We start from the raw sequence: 17561 nt of genomic DNA on the forward strand, positions 1-17561 counted from the left end.
GTGAATAATTTATTATCCAAAATTCTGAGAATGACCACTGTGTCACTTGTGTGTTGAACTTATCCAATCCAAGAACGACCACCTCCTTACCATGACTGCAAGTAGGCAAGCTCTCGCCAGTGATTCTTGGACGTTACCTATCAATTTTCCGGCGAGCTATTTTGCCCCTTCCCCTCTCACTAGTTTCGCTTTCCGCCGTAAAATCGCCACTCCAACGTACAATCAAAGAACGCCACTAACTCTTCGCGTTCATATTCAATGCCAATGCAGCTCTGTCACTGTCAATGGAAATCACTCCACCATTTTCTCTCACTCGAGTAAGTACAAGTTTCTTAGTGTTTTTCTTCCACTCTCTCAGTGTCAAATTTTCAAACAGATTGAGGCTATGTATTGAGTGTTGGACTTGGCCGTAATTGTTCCAACCCACGTTGATTATTAATATCGAGGTGAAATTTAACAAAAATTTTCTGCTTTGAGAACATCAATCTTGAATTTCAATTGCTCTGTTTAAAAGGTCAAACTTGTTAAATAGTGGCAGCCCAGATAATTGTTTTCTCGTTTAAGAGACGTGGATTATACCATTAACACAATGTATTCAGTTCTTGTCTGATTGATCTAATTTATTTGTCGGATTTTGTTTTCTTAAGGTGCAATGCTGTTTTCACTATTTCAAGAAATTGGGTTCAATGAGGGAGACACTGAAGCATTATTGGATACCCACTCTGCTCTCAGATTCATGTCTTTTGAATCCATTCATAGTAGAATTCATTCCTTACAATCCATTGGAGTCAGTGGTCTTTCACTTTCTCGATTAATTGTGAAGCGTCCTGATGTATTGACAGCTAAAGAAATCGAGGCATTATTATATTTCCTTATTAATAATGATGATTTAGATTTGAATGGAAGAATAGAGCCTGTGCAGCTCGAGCGGCTTCTTAATGCAACAGACGCCAGATTTCTTGTGGGACTTGAGAGAAAAGTGAAGTTGCTAGTTCAATACGGTATTCCCCGAGAGAAGCTTGTTCATGTGCTTAACACTGTTAATTTAACTAAGGCCTTGTGCCTTAAGTCTTTTGAAGAAGTGGAGAGAATGCTTCATTTCCTGAATCGTTTTGGCGGCGTTAGTTTGATTCTTCGCCGGCCTGCAATTTTGAATTATGATCTTGACGCACAATTGGCTCCAAGAATCAAGTTTCTCTTGGAGTTAAGCGGGGGGGATGAGAAAGCCACTGCAACCATATTGCACAAACTTCCATTTGTATTAGCCTACAGTGTTGACCATTTAAAAGACCATGTCGAGTTCTTGAATTCTTATGCTGGTTTAAGCTATCAAGAGATATTTAGAATAATTCTTGTTTATCCGAATGTGTTTAGTGCGAGCAGGAAGAGGAAATTGCATCCCAGAATCGACTTTCTTATGCAGTGTGGGTTGAATTCACAGAACATATTTAAGTTCTTGATCAAGGCACCCTTGTTCTTAAGTCTATCATTTGAGGAGAATTTAGCACGTAAGCTGGTTTTCTTGGTGAAGATTGGTTATGAGAATAGGACCAGGGAATTGGCCATGGCAATGGGAGCTGTTACACGTACCAGCTGCAAGAATTTGCAGGAGAATATCGGGGTATTCTTGAACTACGGATTGACTTGTGAGGACATTTTAGAGATGAGCAAGAAGCACCCTCAAGTTCTACAGTACAACCACGATTCTTTGGAGGAGAAGATGGATTACTTGATTGAGGAAATGGGTCGTGAAGTCAGAGAGCTGTTGTCTTTTCCTGCATTTCTTGGTTATAAGCTTGATGGAAGGATTAAACATAGGTATGAAGTAAAGAAGAAGATTTTAGGTGAAGGAATGTCCATTAACAAGCTACTGAGTGTATCTGCAGCAAGATTCTCGATGAAAAGCAAGAAGAAGCATCCCGTGAATGTGGTTGACAGCCAGAGTGAAGAAGTTGAACAAAAAAGAGAGGACTATGTTATTATTTTGGATAAGTAAATATTTTCTTCGGGCCATTCATCGCTAAAATGGATGCACAAATATTATGGTTTTCTTTCCATGTCCGAAGTGGAGAATCTCAACAATTATGATTTTTTTTCTTTGTGAACTGTAAAATTATTCTGATGGACACTCTTTGCAGTTTCATGGGATTGATGAACGGGAAGACAGAGATAGTGAAAATTATAACTGTGCCTAGTAAATTCCAGATCAGGTAGTCAGGAAGTAATACCTTTTGTAGAGTGAGAGCATAGAGGATTCAAATCCAGGTATAATTTTTGCATGCTGGTATTAATCCATTGCTGTTAGTAGTTCTTGAGATTTTCTTGAACTTTGATCAATTGAGTGGCAATACAGCAAAGACGATGACAATGGCTTTGAACAATGTGCCTATAAACTGAGTTTTTTGGATGCTATAGAGTTAGATCCTGTTAAATTTTTCTGAATCATAACCTGTTAAAGAATGATTTTGTTCGTGCTGAAGGAATTTATTTTATAAAATGTCTATTATTCCAGATCATATTTTTAATCCATCACGATATTTTATAACTCTTCCGAAAAGGAAGATTGGCAATTTGATCATTTATCCAACCGACAAGAGGGTTAATGTTCCCTGTTTTAGACGTGGCACTCGTCAAATATGTGTAGTTTGGTGTGATGGCAGTAGTTGGACAATCGTTGAAAAGGGGTATGGGAAAATACTTTTTAACAGTGGGGTTACAGAGGGACAAAGATGAACTGGGTGTGAATAAAAAAGATTTATGTAACCAAATCCAAATTTATTGGAATAAGGCTTATTTCATAGTTTTTGCTTGTTTGTAGAGGGACAAGTTGATCTAGAAGCTGCGGATTGAGCTAATAGATTGGTGTGCGCACAGTGGTTGATATCAGGGCCCCCTTAGTTCGGAAGGCCCTGCACGAGGCCAGTCACTTGTGTCCACCAACCAAAAATGTCTAAGATTTCCCATTTCTTGAAACTATCTTTGTCATATATATTGTCATTTCAGAATGACATTTATTTTCCCAGATTCAAGTTTTACACAAAAATTGAAGCTGATAAGTGCCCTGATGACTGATGTTTGAAATCTTGTTCTTCTTCCATGGTGGTGTCTGTGTCTGTCTGTGCCTGATTCAAGGCTAATTTTCCGGAAAGTAAAATGCAGTGCTGTATAAAATATTGGCTTGGCACCTGTCTAGAATGGCTGTGGATTTTCACTAACATCTGCTGCTCCTGCATTGGGCAAAAGTTTAGGTTCTTGGAATACTTTTATAAACATATATTTCATTATTTCTAAAAATCAGAGAAGAGTTCAAGGTAGGTCCAAACTAATCACAGGTTTGCTCTTTCTCAAACAATTAAATCAAGTTATGTAAAATCCCTTTAATCCATGAGGTACTCCTACAACTAATGGTCGCACAAACTTTGTTGAATAACCTCATCTAAGAGCTTAACTTGTCAGAGAGAGACACTTATTTAACATGGTCTTGGTCACACCCCTAACGTGTTCCCAGGGCAGCACTCAGAAGCAACCTCTCTTTGCATCCATGGCTGAATGGAAAAAGTGCCCGACCAGGAAAATTCGTCGGTTCGATTCTTGCTGGATGCACTTGGAAGGTTCAGTTCAATCGCTGCTCACAGAAGCACAAGTCCACTTCATTCTTCCGTCAAAGACTGACTTGAATGTTATATTTGGTTTTTGCACTAGACAGCCAGATATAGCAGCCCCAGGAGCTGATATATTAGCAGCATATCCTCCAGGTCCAAGCGCAAGAAATGGATAAGCATTCTCATCTGGAACATCGATGACTGCTCCTCGTGCATCGGGAATTGTTGCTTTACAAAGATCGGTCTCTGGCAGCTATAAGGTTTTCACTCGTTACTACAGGTAGCATATCCATCCAAGCTCCATATATATTTCATCAAAAGCCTGCACAATTTTTCGTAATTGAGTGACAGCCGAACATGTCAATAATATTTTGCCGCCTGGAGAACAGATCCTTGTTCGGGACAACCAATTTTGGCTGAGGAAGACGTAACAAAGATTGCTGATCCGTTCTATTTAGAGGCTGAGGCCTTGTTTATGACTTAGGAATTGACGACGAAAACATCATCTCTGTTCCATTGGTTTACGCAAAAAGCTAAATCTTGATCCTCGATCAAGAACAATTTTTTCTGTTCTGGATTTGAATATCCTTTAAATAACCATTCCAAAATCTGAACAATCCAATTACTCTCAACAGAACTGTCATAGACGTTGGAGCCATTAATTCTGAATATAAAGCTATATTTAGGCCTCCACCAGGAATTACTGTAGTGGTTAAACCTGATTAGTTGATATGCAGTCCTATGATTAAGAAAATTTCCTTCACTGTTTCTATCTCTGCAAGTTACCTGGTTACCACTAAATATTACTTTGGAACTTGACTTGAATTGATGGTGTGCACTGTGCAGTAAGAATTCCTATATCTGTCAGAAGCGAATTTCCTGAACTTGTTTGATAAGCTCGACTGAATAGCCATGGAGAATATTAAAAAAAAATAAAAAAAATTAGCATTTTATCTATTGTAGTGTCGTGTTTGTTCACTATCTCATTGTTTTTGGCCTTTTAGGCCTTGTGGCCTCCATCTTAACAAAATTAATACAGAGAAAATCACTTGTACACTTTCTTCTTTTTTAAAATGAATATGAATTATTATACTCATATTTTTTTTTTAGTTTTACATGTTTATCACTCATTATTTCTTTTCTAAATGAATTTTCTTACTTTTTCTGGGATGCCCTGTCATAATCACTAGTTAGCGCATTACTTATCCAGGGTGAGTAGGGAGCAAGAACTTTCCGGGAAATTAAGGAAGAGAAGAAAATTTTAAACTCAATCTTCGATTGTTTTTTGTCCTGACATGGAATTGTATTACTTAATGTCGACCACATCATTATATTATCTACACATGTAAGAATAAGCTACTCACTTATATAGAAAATGAGACTTTTGAATAGAGTGACCAACATCATCAATGTCTTTCCTCTCAACATATCTGATATTTATTGCTCTCATATTTGCAAATGTAACAGATATTTTGCTAACTCGGGCGAATCTCGAAACCACGGTCAGTAGTCCAATTGCATCTCCACTCATGTTCAACTCTATAAACATGCATATTTGTTTTCTTGATTGTAGCAGGTTCATATTGTTTATATGGGAGAAAAGCAGCATGATGATGTAGAGCTTATTACATCTAACCATCATGATTTGCTCTCTTCAGTCCTGGGAAGGTACAGCATGAGTTTAATGGTGGATACACACAGAATTTTAGTGTTTCTTGAATTTTTTACTGAATAATTTTCCAAAAAATTGCAGTAGAGGAGCATCAGCTGAGTCCATGATATACAGTTATAGACATGGTTTCTCAGGTTTCGCTGCCAAGTTAACGGAGTCTCAAGCACGAAGTATTTCAGGTACTTTACAAATACAGAAACCTTGAGAATTCGACTAGGATTGACTTCTCGATCTTTTTGCTATACTCGCAACTATTTTGTCCAAGTCAGATGCTCGACCCGACTGATATTATTGTCTTTATTAGTTAAACCACATTCAGCTTCTAAGGGAATCTGATACATTCAAGAAATTAGCAGGCTTCTTTTCTTGGGACGAATTTAATGCATTGCACTGGATGGATATTCTAAAAAGTAAGAAGCCAGTTGGGAGAGAAAGATTGAATAGGAGTAGACAATAGTAAAGAAAAATAAGTTAAAATCTTGTTCATTATTATTATTAAAATAATAACGTTGAAAGAGAAGCTGTTAAATGATTCGAATGTTAGAATAAGCAGTCATTTGTAATGTCGTGTTCTTATCTTGCTTGTAATATGGTTGGAATTTTCCTTCCATTTTAGAAATACCAGGTGTGGTTCAAGTTATCCCGAATCATTTCTATAAGGTGCAAACCACAAGGAGTTGGGCTTACCTTGGCCTCTCGTCTTCCTCCCCCTCGAATCTCCTACACGAAACAAAACTAGGAGAAGACGTCATAATCGGTGTCTTGGATACAGGTTCTTTCTCTCACTCTACTCGTACTAAATAACAATAATAAGTTAAAATCTTGTATGTTAGCGGTATAATATTGTCTAGTAACATGCATGATCAACGCGCAGGTGTATGGCCAGAGTCCAAATCTTTCAACGACGAAGGTATAGGACCGATTCCATCAAGGTGGAAAGGTTTTTGTCAAAAGGGTGAACGCTTTGATCCAGCGAAGAACTGCAATAAGAAATTAATTGGAGCTCGTTTCTTCTTCGATGGCCTTCAAGCAGCACTTGGAGAACCATTCAATTCATCGAAATACAACGAATACTTATCAGCAAGAGATGCAGTAGGACATGGCACACACACAGCCAGTACTGCAGGCGGCTCATTCGTGCATAATGTGTGTGTCAGAGGACTTGCTTATGGCACTGCTCGTGGGGGGGCGCCTCATGCTCGTCTGGCCATGTATAAAGTTGTTTGGAACGGACTAGGAACGGCTGCTGACATTCTTAAAGCATTCGACGAAGCAATTCATGACAGGGTCGACGTTTTGTCGTTGTCGCTAGGCTTAACTATACCTTTATACCCCGAAATCGACAATCGTGATTTAATTTACTATGGCTCATTTCATGCTGTTGCAAATGGAATAACAGTTGTTTGTTCAGCAGGAAATTCAGGGCCAGTTGCTCAAACGGTTTTGAATGTGGCACCCTGGGTTATAACTGTTGGTGCTAGTACTATTGACAGATCATTTCCCACACCTATCATACTAGGAAACAACAAGACCTTGATGGTTAGTTATTTAAGGTTTTCTTTAAACTCTTGATTTAGTTTACTTGGAATAAAACCATCGATAGTCACAAAATGTTAAAGGAATTTCAGGTTGGTCAGTAAACTTCATTTTGTTCTAAAATGGTCAGCCTCAGTAGATACTTACGACCCAGCCCAAGTCTTGAAACACGTATATATCCATAATTCACTTCAGTATCATTTCAATAAGTCTGTTACCCTTATTTCACTATTAGTGTACCCCATAGTCCTAAGGGTCGCGGCTTTATCCAGCCCGTGTTCGCATCATAATAGTACTAGCTTAAAGAATACGTTAAGGGGCAGCCTTTAAACAAAATGAAGTTTAGTGACCACCAACTTATATAACTCAACATACTTTTGTTCAGAAATGTCTTCTTGTGCCATTCTTATGTGAATTGTAATATTGCTTGCAGGGTCAAGCAATGTTCTTCGGCAAAAATACCGGGTTTGTTGGGTTGATTTACAAAGAGAGAGCAGTATTTGAATTGCCACAGTAAGAATCTTAAAGGCACCCTTATTGTTTGATAGGATAAAAAATGCTACTTGAAAATGAAATTTTTACTGGTTTACAGTGCAGATGTGGCAGAATTTGATTGGTTGGTTTAACATCATTTTTTGTCCAAAATTTTGCCCGTTTGAGCCATATTTTTGAGGAAGTAGAAAAATTTCGACCGTTGTTTTCTAATGCGGGTCCCACCTAAGAGAGATAAAGTCAAATATGACGGCTGAAATTGGTCTCCCAACGATCGGAATTCTCATTTTTTGTGGTTAAAAATCTGGTTCAAACTGGGGTTTAATGAAATTTCGCCACCTGTAAACTATCCTGTAAATTTTTCCTACACATGTAGCACTTCTCCATAGGATTGAGGAAGTTTTATCCTATACAATACTATTCTTAATGTTGTTTTCCACTATTTCTTTTACAGCCGTTGTGAATCTCTATCGTTGAACGATACTTGGGTAGCTGGCAAGGTAGTGTTGTGCTTCACATTAACTTATGGTCAGGCGCTATCCCCAGCTTTATCAAATGTTCTCATGGCTGGGGGCTTGGGGATGATCGTTGCCAGCAATCCTACTCGATACCTATTTGAATATGCAGGCATGCCATTCATTTTCGTTAATTACAATATCGGAACGCAGATACTTGATTACTTCCGCTCAAACAGGTACAAATAAAAATTTGAATTTGTCCCTTCTAATTTCCATTTCCGATCGTATGAAAAATGTGTACTGTGAATCGTGTAGGGATCCAAAGGTTCGACTTATAGCATCAAAAACATACATAGGCAAACATGCACCAACCTACGTGGCATCTTTCTCATCCCGAGGTCCGAATTCTCTTAGCCCTGCAATCCTTAAGGTATCTCTATTACGTCAAATCATCTCGTCCAAAAGCTTCAATTATGAGATTAATTTTTCATCAAAGACTAAACTAGAGTACTTTATTTGGTTTTTGCACGACACAGCCAGACGTTGTGGCTCCAGGAGCTGATATATTGGCAGCATATACTCCAGGGCAAGGTGCAGAAAATGGATATAAGTTTTTATCTGGAACATCCATGGCCGCTCCTCATGTTTCAGGGATTGTTGCTTTGCTTAAGTCTTTACATCCAGACTGGTCTCCAGCTGCTATAAAGTCGGCACTCGTTACGACAGGTGAAGCAATACCAATCCATTTGACCTTTTTCATTCATACACAAATTTTCACTAACGAGTGCCTATGAGACTAGACCCTAAACCTTTTATAATGTGGTAACATGTTGAATCACCTCATCGAATAACTTAAGCCTCTATACAAGGGATAAAAATAAATACTTAGAATCTGACTTCGACCAAGCCATACAACTTTTTCACGTTCCTAACCATTCATTTCATGCTTGTATTGCATGTTAGAAACGAATTAGTGGATAGAACTAGACATTACAGTAAATAAGATACTTAACTCGTAATTCTTTCAATGCTATCTATTATTTTACAACCCACCTCACAAATCATGTCAATAATGTGTTGCAGCCTGGACAGCAGATACTTATTCTGGAGAACCAATTTTGGCAGAGGGAGACATAACCAGGATTGCTGATCCATTTGATTTTGGAGGCGGACTTGTTAATCCCAACAGGGCAAGAGATCCAGGCCTCGTGTATGAACTGGGAATTGAAGATTATATACAGTATCTCTGTTCCATGGGTTATGATGAAATTGCGATCAATCACCTTACACAAAAAGCTAAATCTTGTCCAAGAATGACTACTTCTGTCATGGATTTGAATCTTCCTTCCATAACCATTCCCAATCTTAACAACCCAGTTAATCTCACGAGAACAGTCACAAATGTTGGAGCCATTAGTTCTGAATATAAAGCTATAATTAAACCTCCTCCAGGGGTTAGTGTAGTGGTTAAACCTGATTATTTGATCTTCAGTCCTAAGATTAAAAAGATTTCCTTCACTGTTACTATCTCTACAACTCATCAGGTCACCACTAAATATTACTTTGGGAGCTTGACCTGGACTGATGGTTTGCATAAAGTAAGAATTCCTTTATCAGTCAGAAGCGAATTTTCAGAACTTGTTTGGTGAGATGGACTGAATAGTATTAAGAAATAAAAAGTAAAATTCTGTCCATTGTACCTTCCAGTGTTTATCCACGATGCACATCAAACACGCTCTTAACCTATTGTCTTACTGTACAAGGCCTTGGACAAAATCACATGTTGTACTCTATTCGAATTAAATATGAATTAAATAAGGAGGTTTTTATGTACAGTTATGTCGTTGCTCGTTAATTCTTTTAGCATATAATTTTGCTACACGGGATGTTTCTTTTCCCGATTCCTGATGGAATGTGTTGAAACCGGTTATATTTTGATGCTTTAGTAATAAAGTGAGCAACTTTTATCTATTACTTTTATTATACCAAGCGTAAAACATAAGCAGGCACATAAATTTCTTGCTGTCTGCTCTATTGTATTAAAACATACAAAACAAAAGGCAAATGCCGCGTCTTAATTTGTTTGAGCAAATAGACATGAAAGTGATTATTTCTCACGAGGACTGTCAAATTAAGCTTTATTCTAAATTAATTTCAAGCCGACTACACGAGTTGCTATCTGCCTCAGCTCCAAACTTGAAATGAGTTTATAGTAAATGCCATTGGTCAGTGTTCTTAGAAAGTCTACAATCATATATACAACAAAGTACACTGACCTCCTAGCAGTCTCTCAACGTTGTTTGTATTCTATCAATTATGGTTCTCGAGCGGCTCAGCCATCTCAGGCTCCAATTCCTCAAACTTATCTTTTTCTTTCGGAATAATAAGTCCATAGCCTCCAGCTCTCCTTTTATACACTATGTTAATCTCACCTGCAGCAGCTCATCCAACAAAATGACAATTATGGGGCTACTGGATCAGAACAATATGCATAGAAGTAGAATGAGTTCTTACCGGTTTCCTCATTCCGAAAACCATAGAAGTCGTGATCAACATTTTCAAGCTGCTCGATTGCCTCAGCAACAGTTAATGGTGGCATATCAAAGTATTTAGTGCGAACAATCTGAAAAGCAAGATCATAAATGAGATACTGGCAATTTAGCGTGTGTGTGTTTGGTAAATAGTATTGGGCCATATTAGAACGTATGCTGAATAAGATTTTAATTTTTTCTCTTTTAATATTGTTCGGTGCTATCTAATCTACTTTACCAAATATTGCGTTAGTGTTTACGAACTATCCTAAAAAATGGGAACTTATTGTTTCATTCACTTCTTCTCCCTATTTACCGGAAAGAGTGATGACAAGCTTCTTCTTCCTTTTTTTTTTTTTTTTTTTTTTTTTTTTTCTTTTTCAATGAAAATGATGAGAACACCAGAATTTATATGAATGATTAGATTAAAAAATAAATAAATAAATAGTGTGCAACAAATCATCAGATTATCCTGTCTCAACACCAGTAGAATGTTAACAAATCAAAATCAAGAAATAATAAGTAAAATACAGCCAAAAAAAAAAAAATAATAATAATAAATAAATAAATAAATGTCAGAAATAATTGAGAAATGAGACAACCTCATCAATGACATCCTCCTCGTCTTCCTGAGGAGCCACCCCTAAATCATCAACTGCTAGCAGCGCATCAGGTTCCCTAACCTTCAGCCTATCAAAACCCTTCATGTGGCGGCCGTGGTCCGAATCTTTCTCCTTAATTTTTCTCAACTTCCTCTGTATAATAGATGACACCAAATCAATACTTCCATAAAGTGACTCAGCATCCTCCTCTGCCCGAATCACTCCATGCTTCTTTGTAAACAAAGTCACCTAGAATTACAAATGCCCGTTAAAGATGTCAAACAAAACAGCCCAAAGACATCAAAGTGAGGTTTTTAATCTTATATAAGCATGCACAAACACACCTCACATCTTCGAACTTTGGGTCCTTTCCCCAATTCACCACCGCGAACTGACAGTCTAACATCCACTTCCCTCACCAAGTGGCTATGCTTTTGAACTGCCCTACCCAACTTCTCTTCCACAAAACTCTTCACTGTTGGTGTTAACTGCATTTACACAACACTTCTGATTTCATATCTTCCATATCCCAGAAAACAAAAGAAATCCCAAATACAAGATGGGAAAGATAAAAGATCATTCTCTAGGGGTAACACAAAATAATAACAAGACTAATCTGGCAAGTTTTCTACAAAATACCAACAAAAAGAATATAAGATCATACTCTATGCAAAATGGGAAGAAAAATAATATCTAAATTAATTAATTAACTAACAATTTGAGTATAATGTGAGTGGTTGTTCCACCGGAAAACATTCATTCGACAAAAACAAAAGCAACAACAATTTAAACCTTTATCCAATAAATTTTGAGTCGGCTTAGCTAATCCTTTTCCGCCACTTTGACCAATTCATCAGAATACCAGCAAATACATATTTAATAATTTGACTGATACCAGAGATTGTGCCTTTTTCATTTTCCAATAATTATAAAAGTAATCAAGAAATTAGGATTGCACATCACTTATTCTTTATTCCATTCTTCTATTCACTTTCATAACAGCGAGCAAATTTCCAGTAAATAATCAAAAGATAATGTTTTAAGCTCAATGTTAAAACAGAGTATACCTCTAAATTTTTGCCTTGAAGAATCAACTTGACCGAAGAGAGAGGACCATCCCACGACATTCGAACCCCCATCGATTTTCCAGTGCTATTTCTGATGATAACAATGTCATGGTACCTGAATCGTGAACTCAGAAAACTGAAATTTTGAGAAGATAATGCAGATGTCTGATAATTAGAAGAAGAAGCAGTCAATGACAATAAACCAGAAGATGAAGAAGAAGAGCAACAAGAAAACTGGTGATGATGATTAAAATATAAACTCTTGTGTATATTTGCAGATGCAAATAGTGTAGCCATCTCTTAATTTTCTGCGCAAATCAACACTGGGTGTTTGGGTAAAATTCGGAAGAGAAGAAGAATGATTGAGAACATTCAGGTTCTTTAAAAAACGCAGGGTTATCCAGATTCTGGATATGGTCCCCGCCGCGCGCGGTGGTGTCTGGGCCCGGCTGTGGTGGCCCTCCGACCAGCTTAATGGATAACTATTGGGTTTTGAGGATGTGATCGTGGTCTCTTTCATCTAAGCCCAATACAGATTATCCATGTCCACCGAGGAATTTTTCCATGTGCATAAAAATTAATATTTTGATGCTTGGCTAACCTGAAAAGAGCATTTTCCTAATCACATGATTCCATCCATATTAGCGAGCAAGAAAGGTCACATATCTTGCGCTTTAGACGTGTGGGGTTATAGTAGTTCGACCATTAAGTGTGAATTTATAAAGTACAAGGGAAAATATGGTGTCCGTTGAATGTTTAATATGTGTTCTTATCTCAAGGATTTAAGAATTAGATCTGATAGGTGTTAATCTCAATTTTGTGATGACCTTAATGAATTGAAAAGTGGTCATCCTATGTTCTAGGTCTATCACTTGAAAAGTAGACTAAAAGCGTCCGATACAAAGCTGCCAAAACTATAATGTGTATGGAAGAATTTTAGGCTGAAGTAGTGCCAGGGAAGATGCCTTGCATAGCAAAGGCCTCATTTCAAAAATACATTGAAGCAACTTGTGATGCATTGCCTCGATCTTGATGCGTCGAATGAAATGATGTCGCATCTAAGCTATCTCGCCTTTGTTCTTAATGGCCTTGGCTAGGTTTAGAAGGATGGATTGGCCTGGGGTACGGGCCTTGAGTGGCTCTTTGCTATTTTTTAGCTCTTTGTCCGTGATTTATTTCCTCAACAAGATTCCATTAATATTGAAAGAAGTGTAATATCTTGAGTTAAAAGGCAGACATCAACAAAAATATATCAATATTGGTGCAAAACGAATTTTTTCTAAGTAAATTTTCAATCGCATACATTGCTTCATTTTTCTTTTTTTCAATGTTTGAGTTGATTTTCCATCAACATCCATACGCAACAAATAAACATTTTTTCATCAAATACTCAAATATTAATTTTGATGCACAATAATTTCAAAATGAAGTCTATCAAATACTTGACTAATGATTCTTTTTCGTCACAATAAATTTGATTTTATTAAAATTTATTGTAGTGCGAATCCAAGCCTAAATGGAAGGCTTGACCATTAATAGTAACATATTTCATAATTGTTTCTTTCTACAATATCATTTTTCCTTTTTCTTTCGGGTACACTAGACAACAAAATAAAATTATACGGATACATGTCTGTCCGTCCCGCCACACCAATTCATTCAACAAAATCTTTTGCAGATTTTTATGTACCATCATTGTCTTGTCTACAAACGGAATTCTTAAAAGGTTGAACCCCAACCTTAAGGGTCCCCTATCGCTCCTATTCTGAAGTATCGTGAGAGAGGTAAATCGCAGATTATGCCTCCAATGGTACATAATGGAAGGTTGCTTGTACACTTACACTTACTCAAGAGCCAAATCTATATTTAAGGATTCGAACCCTTGACGCAACAGTCTCAAGCAAAGTTAAATTTCTCCACCCTCTCCATTTACCACTTGAAAATGTGCTCTGGGGGCATCTACAAACGGAATTCTTGGTTGCTCCTAGTGATGAAAAAAAAATCCGTCCCGTCCTGAATGGAGCAAAATAATCCTCCCCGAACGGGTTGGCGGAGGAGAACTGAGCAAGGCGGAGCGCCCCATCGCAGGGTGCGGGGTGGGGCGGGACATCCTTGTGAGGGAAAAAAATAAAAATAAAAAGATTAAAAATATTTTATTTCTAAACAATTCACCAATTAAAAATACATTTTGGATTTGTATTTTATTATCTACTAATAATATAATTTTGATAGTAATTTGACCTAGTTCTTAATAACAAAGCCAACACTTTCATGAGATGAGAAGTGATTTGTTAGATATTTATATCCTTTAGATTGCACATTTGATTCTTAAGGTTCTCTTTTAGACAATCTAATGTTAATCAATGAACTTTAATAATGCTTAATAGCAGTCGAGTTTTACTTAAACACATGTTTAGATATGTTTAAAAGTCCAGTAATGCTACTTGTATATCATTGTATATAGATTTATGTACAAACTGGCGATTTGGGTGAAAAAAAAATAAAAAAGAGAGAGAGAGAGAGAGTGAAAGAGAAGAATGTTTGTTAATATAATCCACATAATGAATATATACACAATGATATACAAGTAAAGTTACCTTTAATTTAAAAATATATGACTTAAGAGTAAGTAACACTTATTTATAAACAACTTATTAATATTATTTACTTTAACTACTTATATTCGATAATTGATAATCAGTCGATGTTACTTAAATTGATGTCTAACTCTATCGGAGCTAGATGACACTAAAACTTCATACCATTTGAAACAATTTTTTAATCAATTTTAAGCGGTTTAGTTTAGGATCACGGAAATTTGTTAAAAAATTTCAGAAAGTCGGTGAAAAAATTTATGTAGTATTTTCATTCAAGTTTTTAAAAGTTACACGAATGACCATTTGACTACAAATCTTAGCCTAAAATTCAACATGGATACGAACATGGTTAATTACAATTAAAGACGTAACTGTTTCACACATTTTTTTTTTCGACATATGTTCAATTAGTCAATTGGTAAAACTTTGAATTTTTGACGAAATTTTGAATAGGAGATAATTTTGTCCGATGAATAGAGTTAAAAAATATGTCAAGGGGGTGTTCTTTCTTTTCCGAAGAGGATGAAGTTCAGTTAGAATTCATGATTTGTGGTTTCTATTTGAAACGGTGAAATACATTGACTCTACCATAGTGTGTATGTGAGTGGCTTTTTCTCCAAAGTGCTACAGTCTTGTGTTTATCTTTGTAAGAAATGGACAATTACCCTCTGACAAGAAGGGCGATCACGAAATCCTAGAGCCATCCCACCCGAAGCATAAAATATATTTTCTTTTTCACCACCATCTATCAAAGCAATTGTAATAATTAGGGGCCCCCCAGGGCACATCCGAGTTGGTTGAACAATCACTTCGCTGGGACGCTGGAAGCAAGGGTGGAGAGTTCGATTCCTGGAGTTAACACTGGGAGCCATATGGAGAGGAAGCCATTGGTGTGAACAAACGCTCAGTGATGAGAGCTCTCTTTGCGGAAGGAGTCCAAATGAGTTGTGGGAACCTGAGAGCCAACAAGGGCACATCCTGCGATTTACCTCCCTGAGCAGCTGAGGGGCCGGAGGTTCAGGGACAAGGATCTAGTCGGACGCAAGCCCGGACACCTTGTAAAAAAAAAAATAAAAAAAATTGTAATAATTAGGGGCCCGAGGGCACATCTCCAAGTGGTAAAAAGGGAGGGTGGAGAAATCCAGCTTTGCTTGAGGCTGCTGCGTCAAGGGTTCGAATCCTGAAATATAGATTTGGCTCTTGGGTAAGTGCAAGTATAAAAGCAGCCTTCCACCCTGTACCCTTGAAAACATAACCTGCGATTTACCTCCCTCACGATACTCCAGGACAGGGGTGGTGGGGGACCCTTAAAGTTAGGGTTTAGCCTTTTTTTTTAAATTGTAATAATTAGGGGCACAACTCGCGATTTACCTCCCTCACAAGGTTTTAGAGGCATGGCGGTGAGAGCTCTTAAAGTTGGGGTTCAACCTTTTTAATTGTAATAAGTAGGGGTGTAAGTGGTCCGATTTTATCGATTTTTGACAGATTTTCAAACCAAACCGTTTAAACCGATTTGAGAAAAATTCAAACATAAACCAAATCATTTTAAGCGGTTTGAAAAAAATTTAAACCTAAACCTAACGGTTTGGTCTGATTCTAAACCGTTGGTTTCGCCATATTTTTTCTCATCTATTTTTATGTCATTAATTCATTGAATTCAATATATATTTATATCTTACTAGCAATAAATTTAAAACAAACTAAGCTCCTGTTTGAACCAAATTTTTGAAACAAGAAAATGAAAATTTGGACCGTTATCCCACAAGTTCAACCGTCTTTGTTGACCTGTTGTTTCATGTGTGAGGCCCAACCTTCTCTCCAACGGTCAATTTTGTCATTATGATGATATGAAAAATATGGCTCAAACATGGGTTAAATATATCTACTATAAATTTACTAAATCAAAGTGAAATCACAATAAACTAAAACATAATTTTTTTTTCATTTTTGTTAACTAATGACAATATAATAATATTACAATAGAAGTCTACTAAACTAGATATAAGGCCCAAAAAATATAATGATATCCAGTAAGACCTCGAGATCATCATATCTGAAAAAAATACTGATTAGACAAAGAGAATAACCATCCACAATAATAAAATAATTGTTTATAATATCTAAACATAACAATTACACAAGTTTACGTTTGTATGATATTACAAAAGGTATTTAATTTCAGATTCTTATCTTAGTTTGATCCAAAAAACAGTGATCTGAAACTTTATTCGTAGCAAATATTATCACCGAAGGTCTAGGATCTCTTTGTCTCCGATTTGGTTTAATGGATTTCAATTCAACTTTGAAGAGGCGTGAAAAATCTGAAAAAGAAGTGTGTGATGCCGATGGCTTAAGATTGTGTTGGGTGTTAGCTGGAGTTCATCTAAATTCTGAATAGGAAAATGACTTTTAATAGATTATGTTAGTCTTTAGGTTATTAGATATATATTAGGATTATTGGATAATAATAATAATAATAATAATAATAATAATATATCTGTATTAGAAAATTAGAAATCAACAAAAATACCCACACATTACAAAACTATTGAATTTTACATGGGTTAATTTCACAAACGGTCACTGAACTTACAGAAAAATTACAAAACGGTTACTGAAATTTAAAACTTTCAGTAACAATTACTTAAGTATTGGGACGCTTTCAAAAATGGTCACTGAAATTTAAAAATTTTTGAGCTACTTTTGCGGCAAAATTTTCGACCACTTTCGACTATCGATACCACAGGATTTTGATACCGTTGGAAAGCCTACAATATTCTCTTCAATTATAACAAAAAATCTCCCCCAAACTCCAAAGGATTCGTCCGGAATAAACCCACGAAGTTGGCTACCCGAACAGGCAAAAATCTGCCCAAATTTTCAGATTTTTGGTGGACTTTTGCGGCGATTTTTTGACAACTTTCGACCACCAAAATAGCCAAATTTTGATACCGTTGAAAAGCCCACAATGTCCTCTTTAATTAGAATCCAAATCTCCCCAAAA

General features: G+C 36.6%; 2 protein-coding genes and 1 pseudogene across 4 annotated transcripts; 2 read left to right on the top strand and 1 right to left on the bottom strand.

The window, feature by feature from the left end:
• LOC111367733 (transcription termination factor MTERF8, chloroplastic-like) lies at positions 1–2514 on the top strand. Its single transcript, XM_022988764.1, has 2 exons — positions 1–317; positions 648–2514. Exons 1-2 carry the CDS (start codon positions 92–94, stop codon positions 1994–1996), a joined length of 1575 nt encoding a protein of 524 aa, XP_022844532.1. The 5' UTR covers positions 1–91; the 3' UTR covers positions 1997–2514.
• Positions 2515–3280: 766 nt separating this feature from the next.
• Positions 3281–9615, top strand: LOC111367731 (subtilisin-like protease SBT3.5). Of its 3 annotated transcripts, XM_022988763.1 has the most exons (11): positions 3281–3882; positions 5070–5104; positions 5179–5270; positions 5356–5453; positions 5891–6046; positions 6149–6813; positions 7244–7323; positions 7757–7996; positions 8076–8190; positions 8297–8486; positions 8844–9615. In XM_022988763.1, exons 3-11 carry the CDS (start codon positions 5194–5196, stop codon positions 9407–9409), a joined length of 2187 nt encoding a protein of 728 aa, XP_022844531.1. In that variant the 5' UTR covers positions 3281–3882; positions 5070–5104; positions 5179–5193; the 3' UTR covers positions 9410–9615. The 3 variants fall into 3 exon arrangements, with proteins under 3 accessions (XP_022844531.1, XP_022844529.1, XP_022844530.1); XM_022988761.1 differs by lacking the exon at positions 3281–3882 and having other exon boundaries at positions 4809–5104; positions 5176–5270; XM_022988762.1 differs by lacking the exon at positions 3281–3882 and having other exon boundaries at positions 4812–5104.
• Positions 9616–9811: 196 nt separating this feature from the next.
• LOC111367734 lies at positions 9812–12438 on the bottom strand (annotated as a pseudogene).
• Between the last annotated feature and the right edge of the window lie 5123 nt (positions 12439–17561).

Source organism: Olea europaea, chromosome 18 (assembly GCF_002742605.1).
Source record: "Olea europaea var. sylvestris chromosome 18, O_europaea_v1, whole genome shotgun sequence".
Classification (NCBI taxonomy): domain Eukaryota; kingdom Viridiplantae; phylum Streptophyta; class Magnoliopsida; order Lamiales; family Oleaceae; genus Olea; species Olea europaea.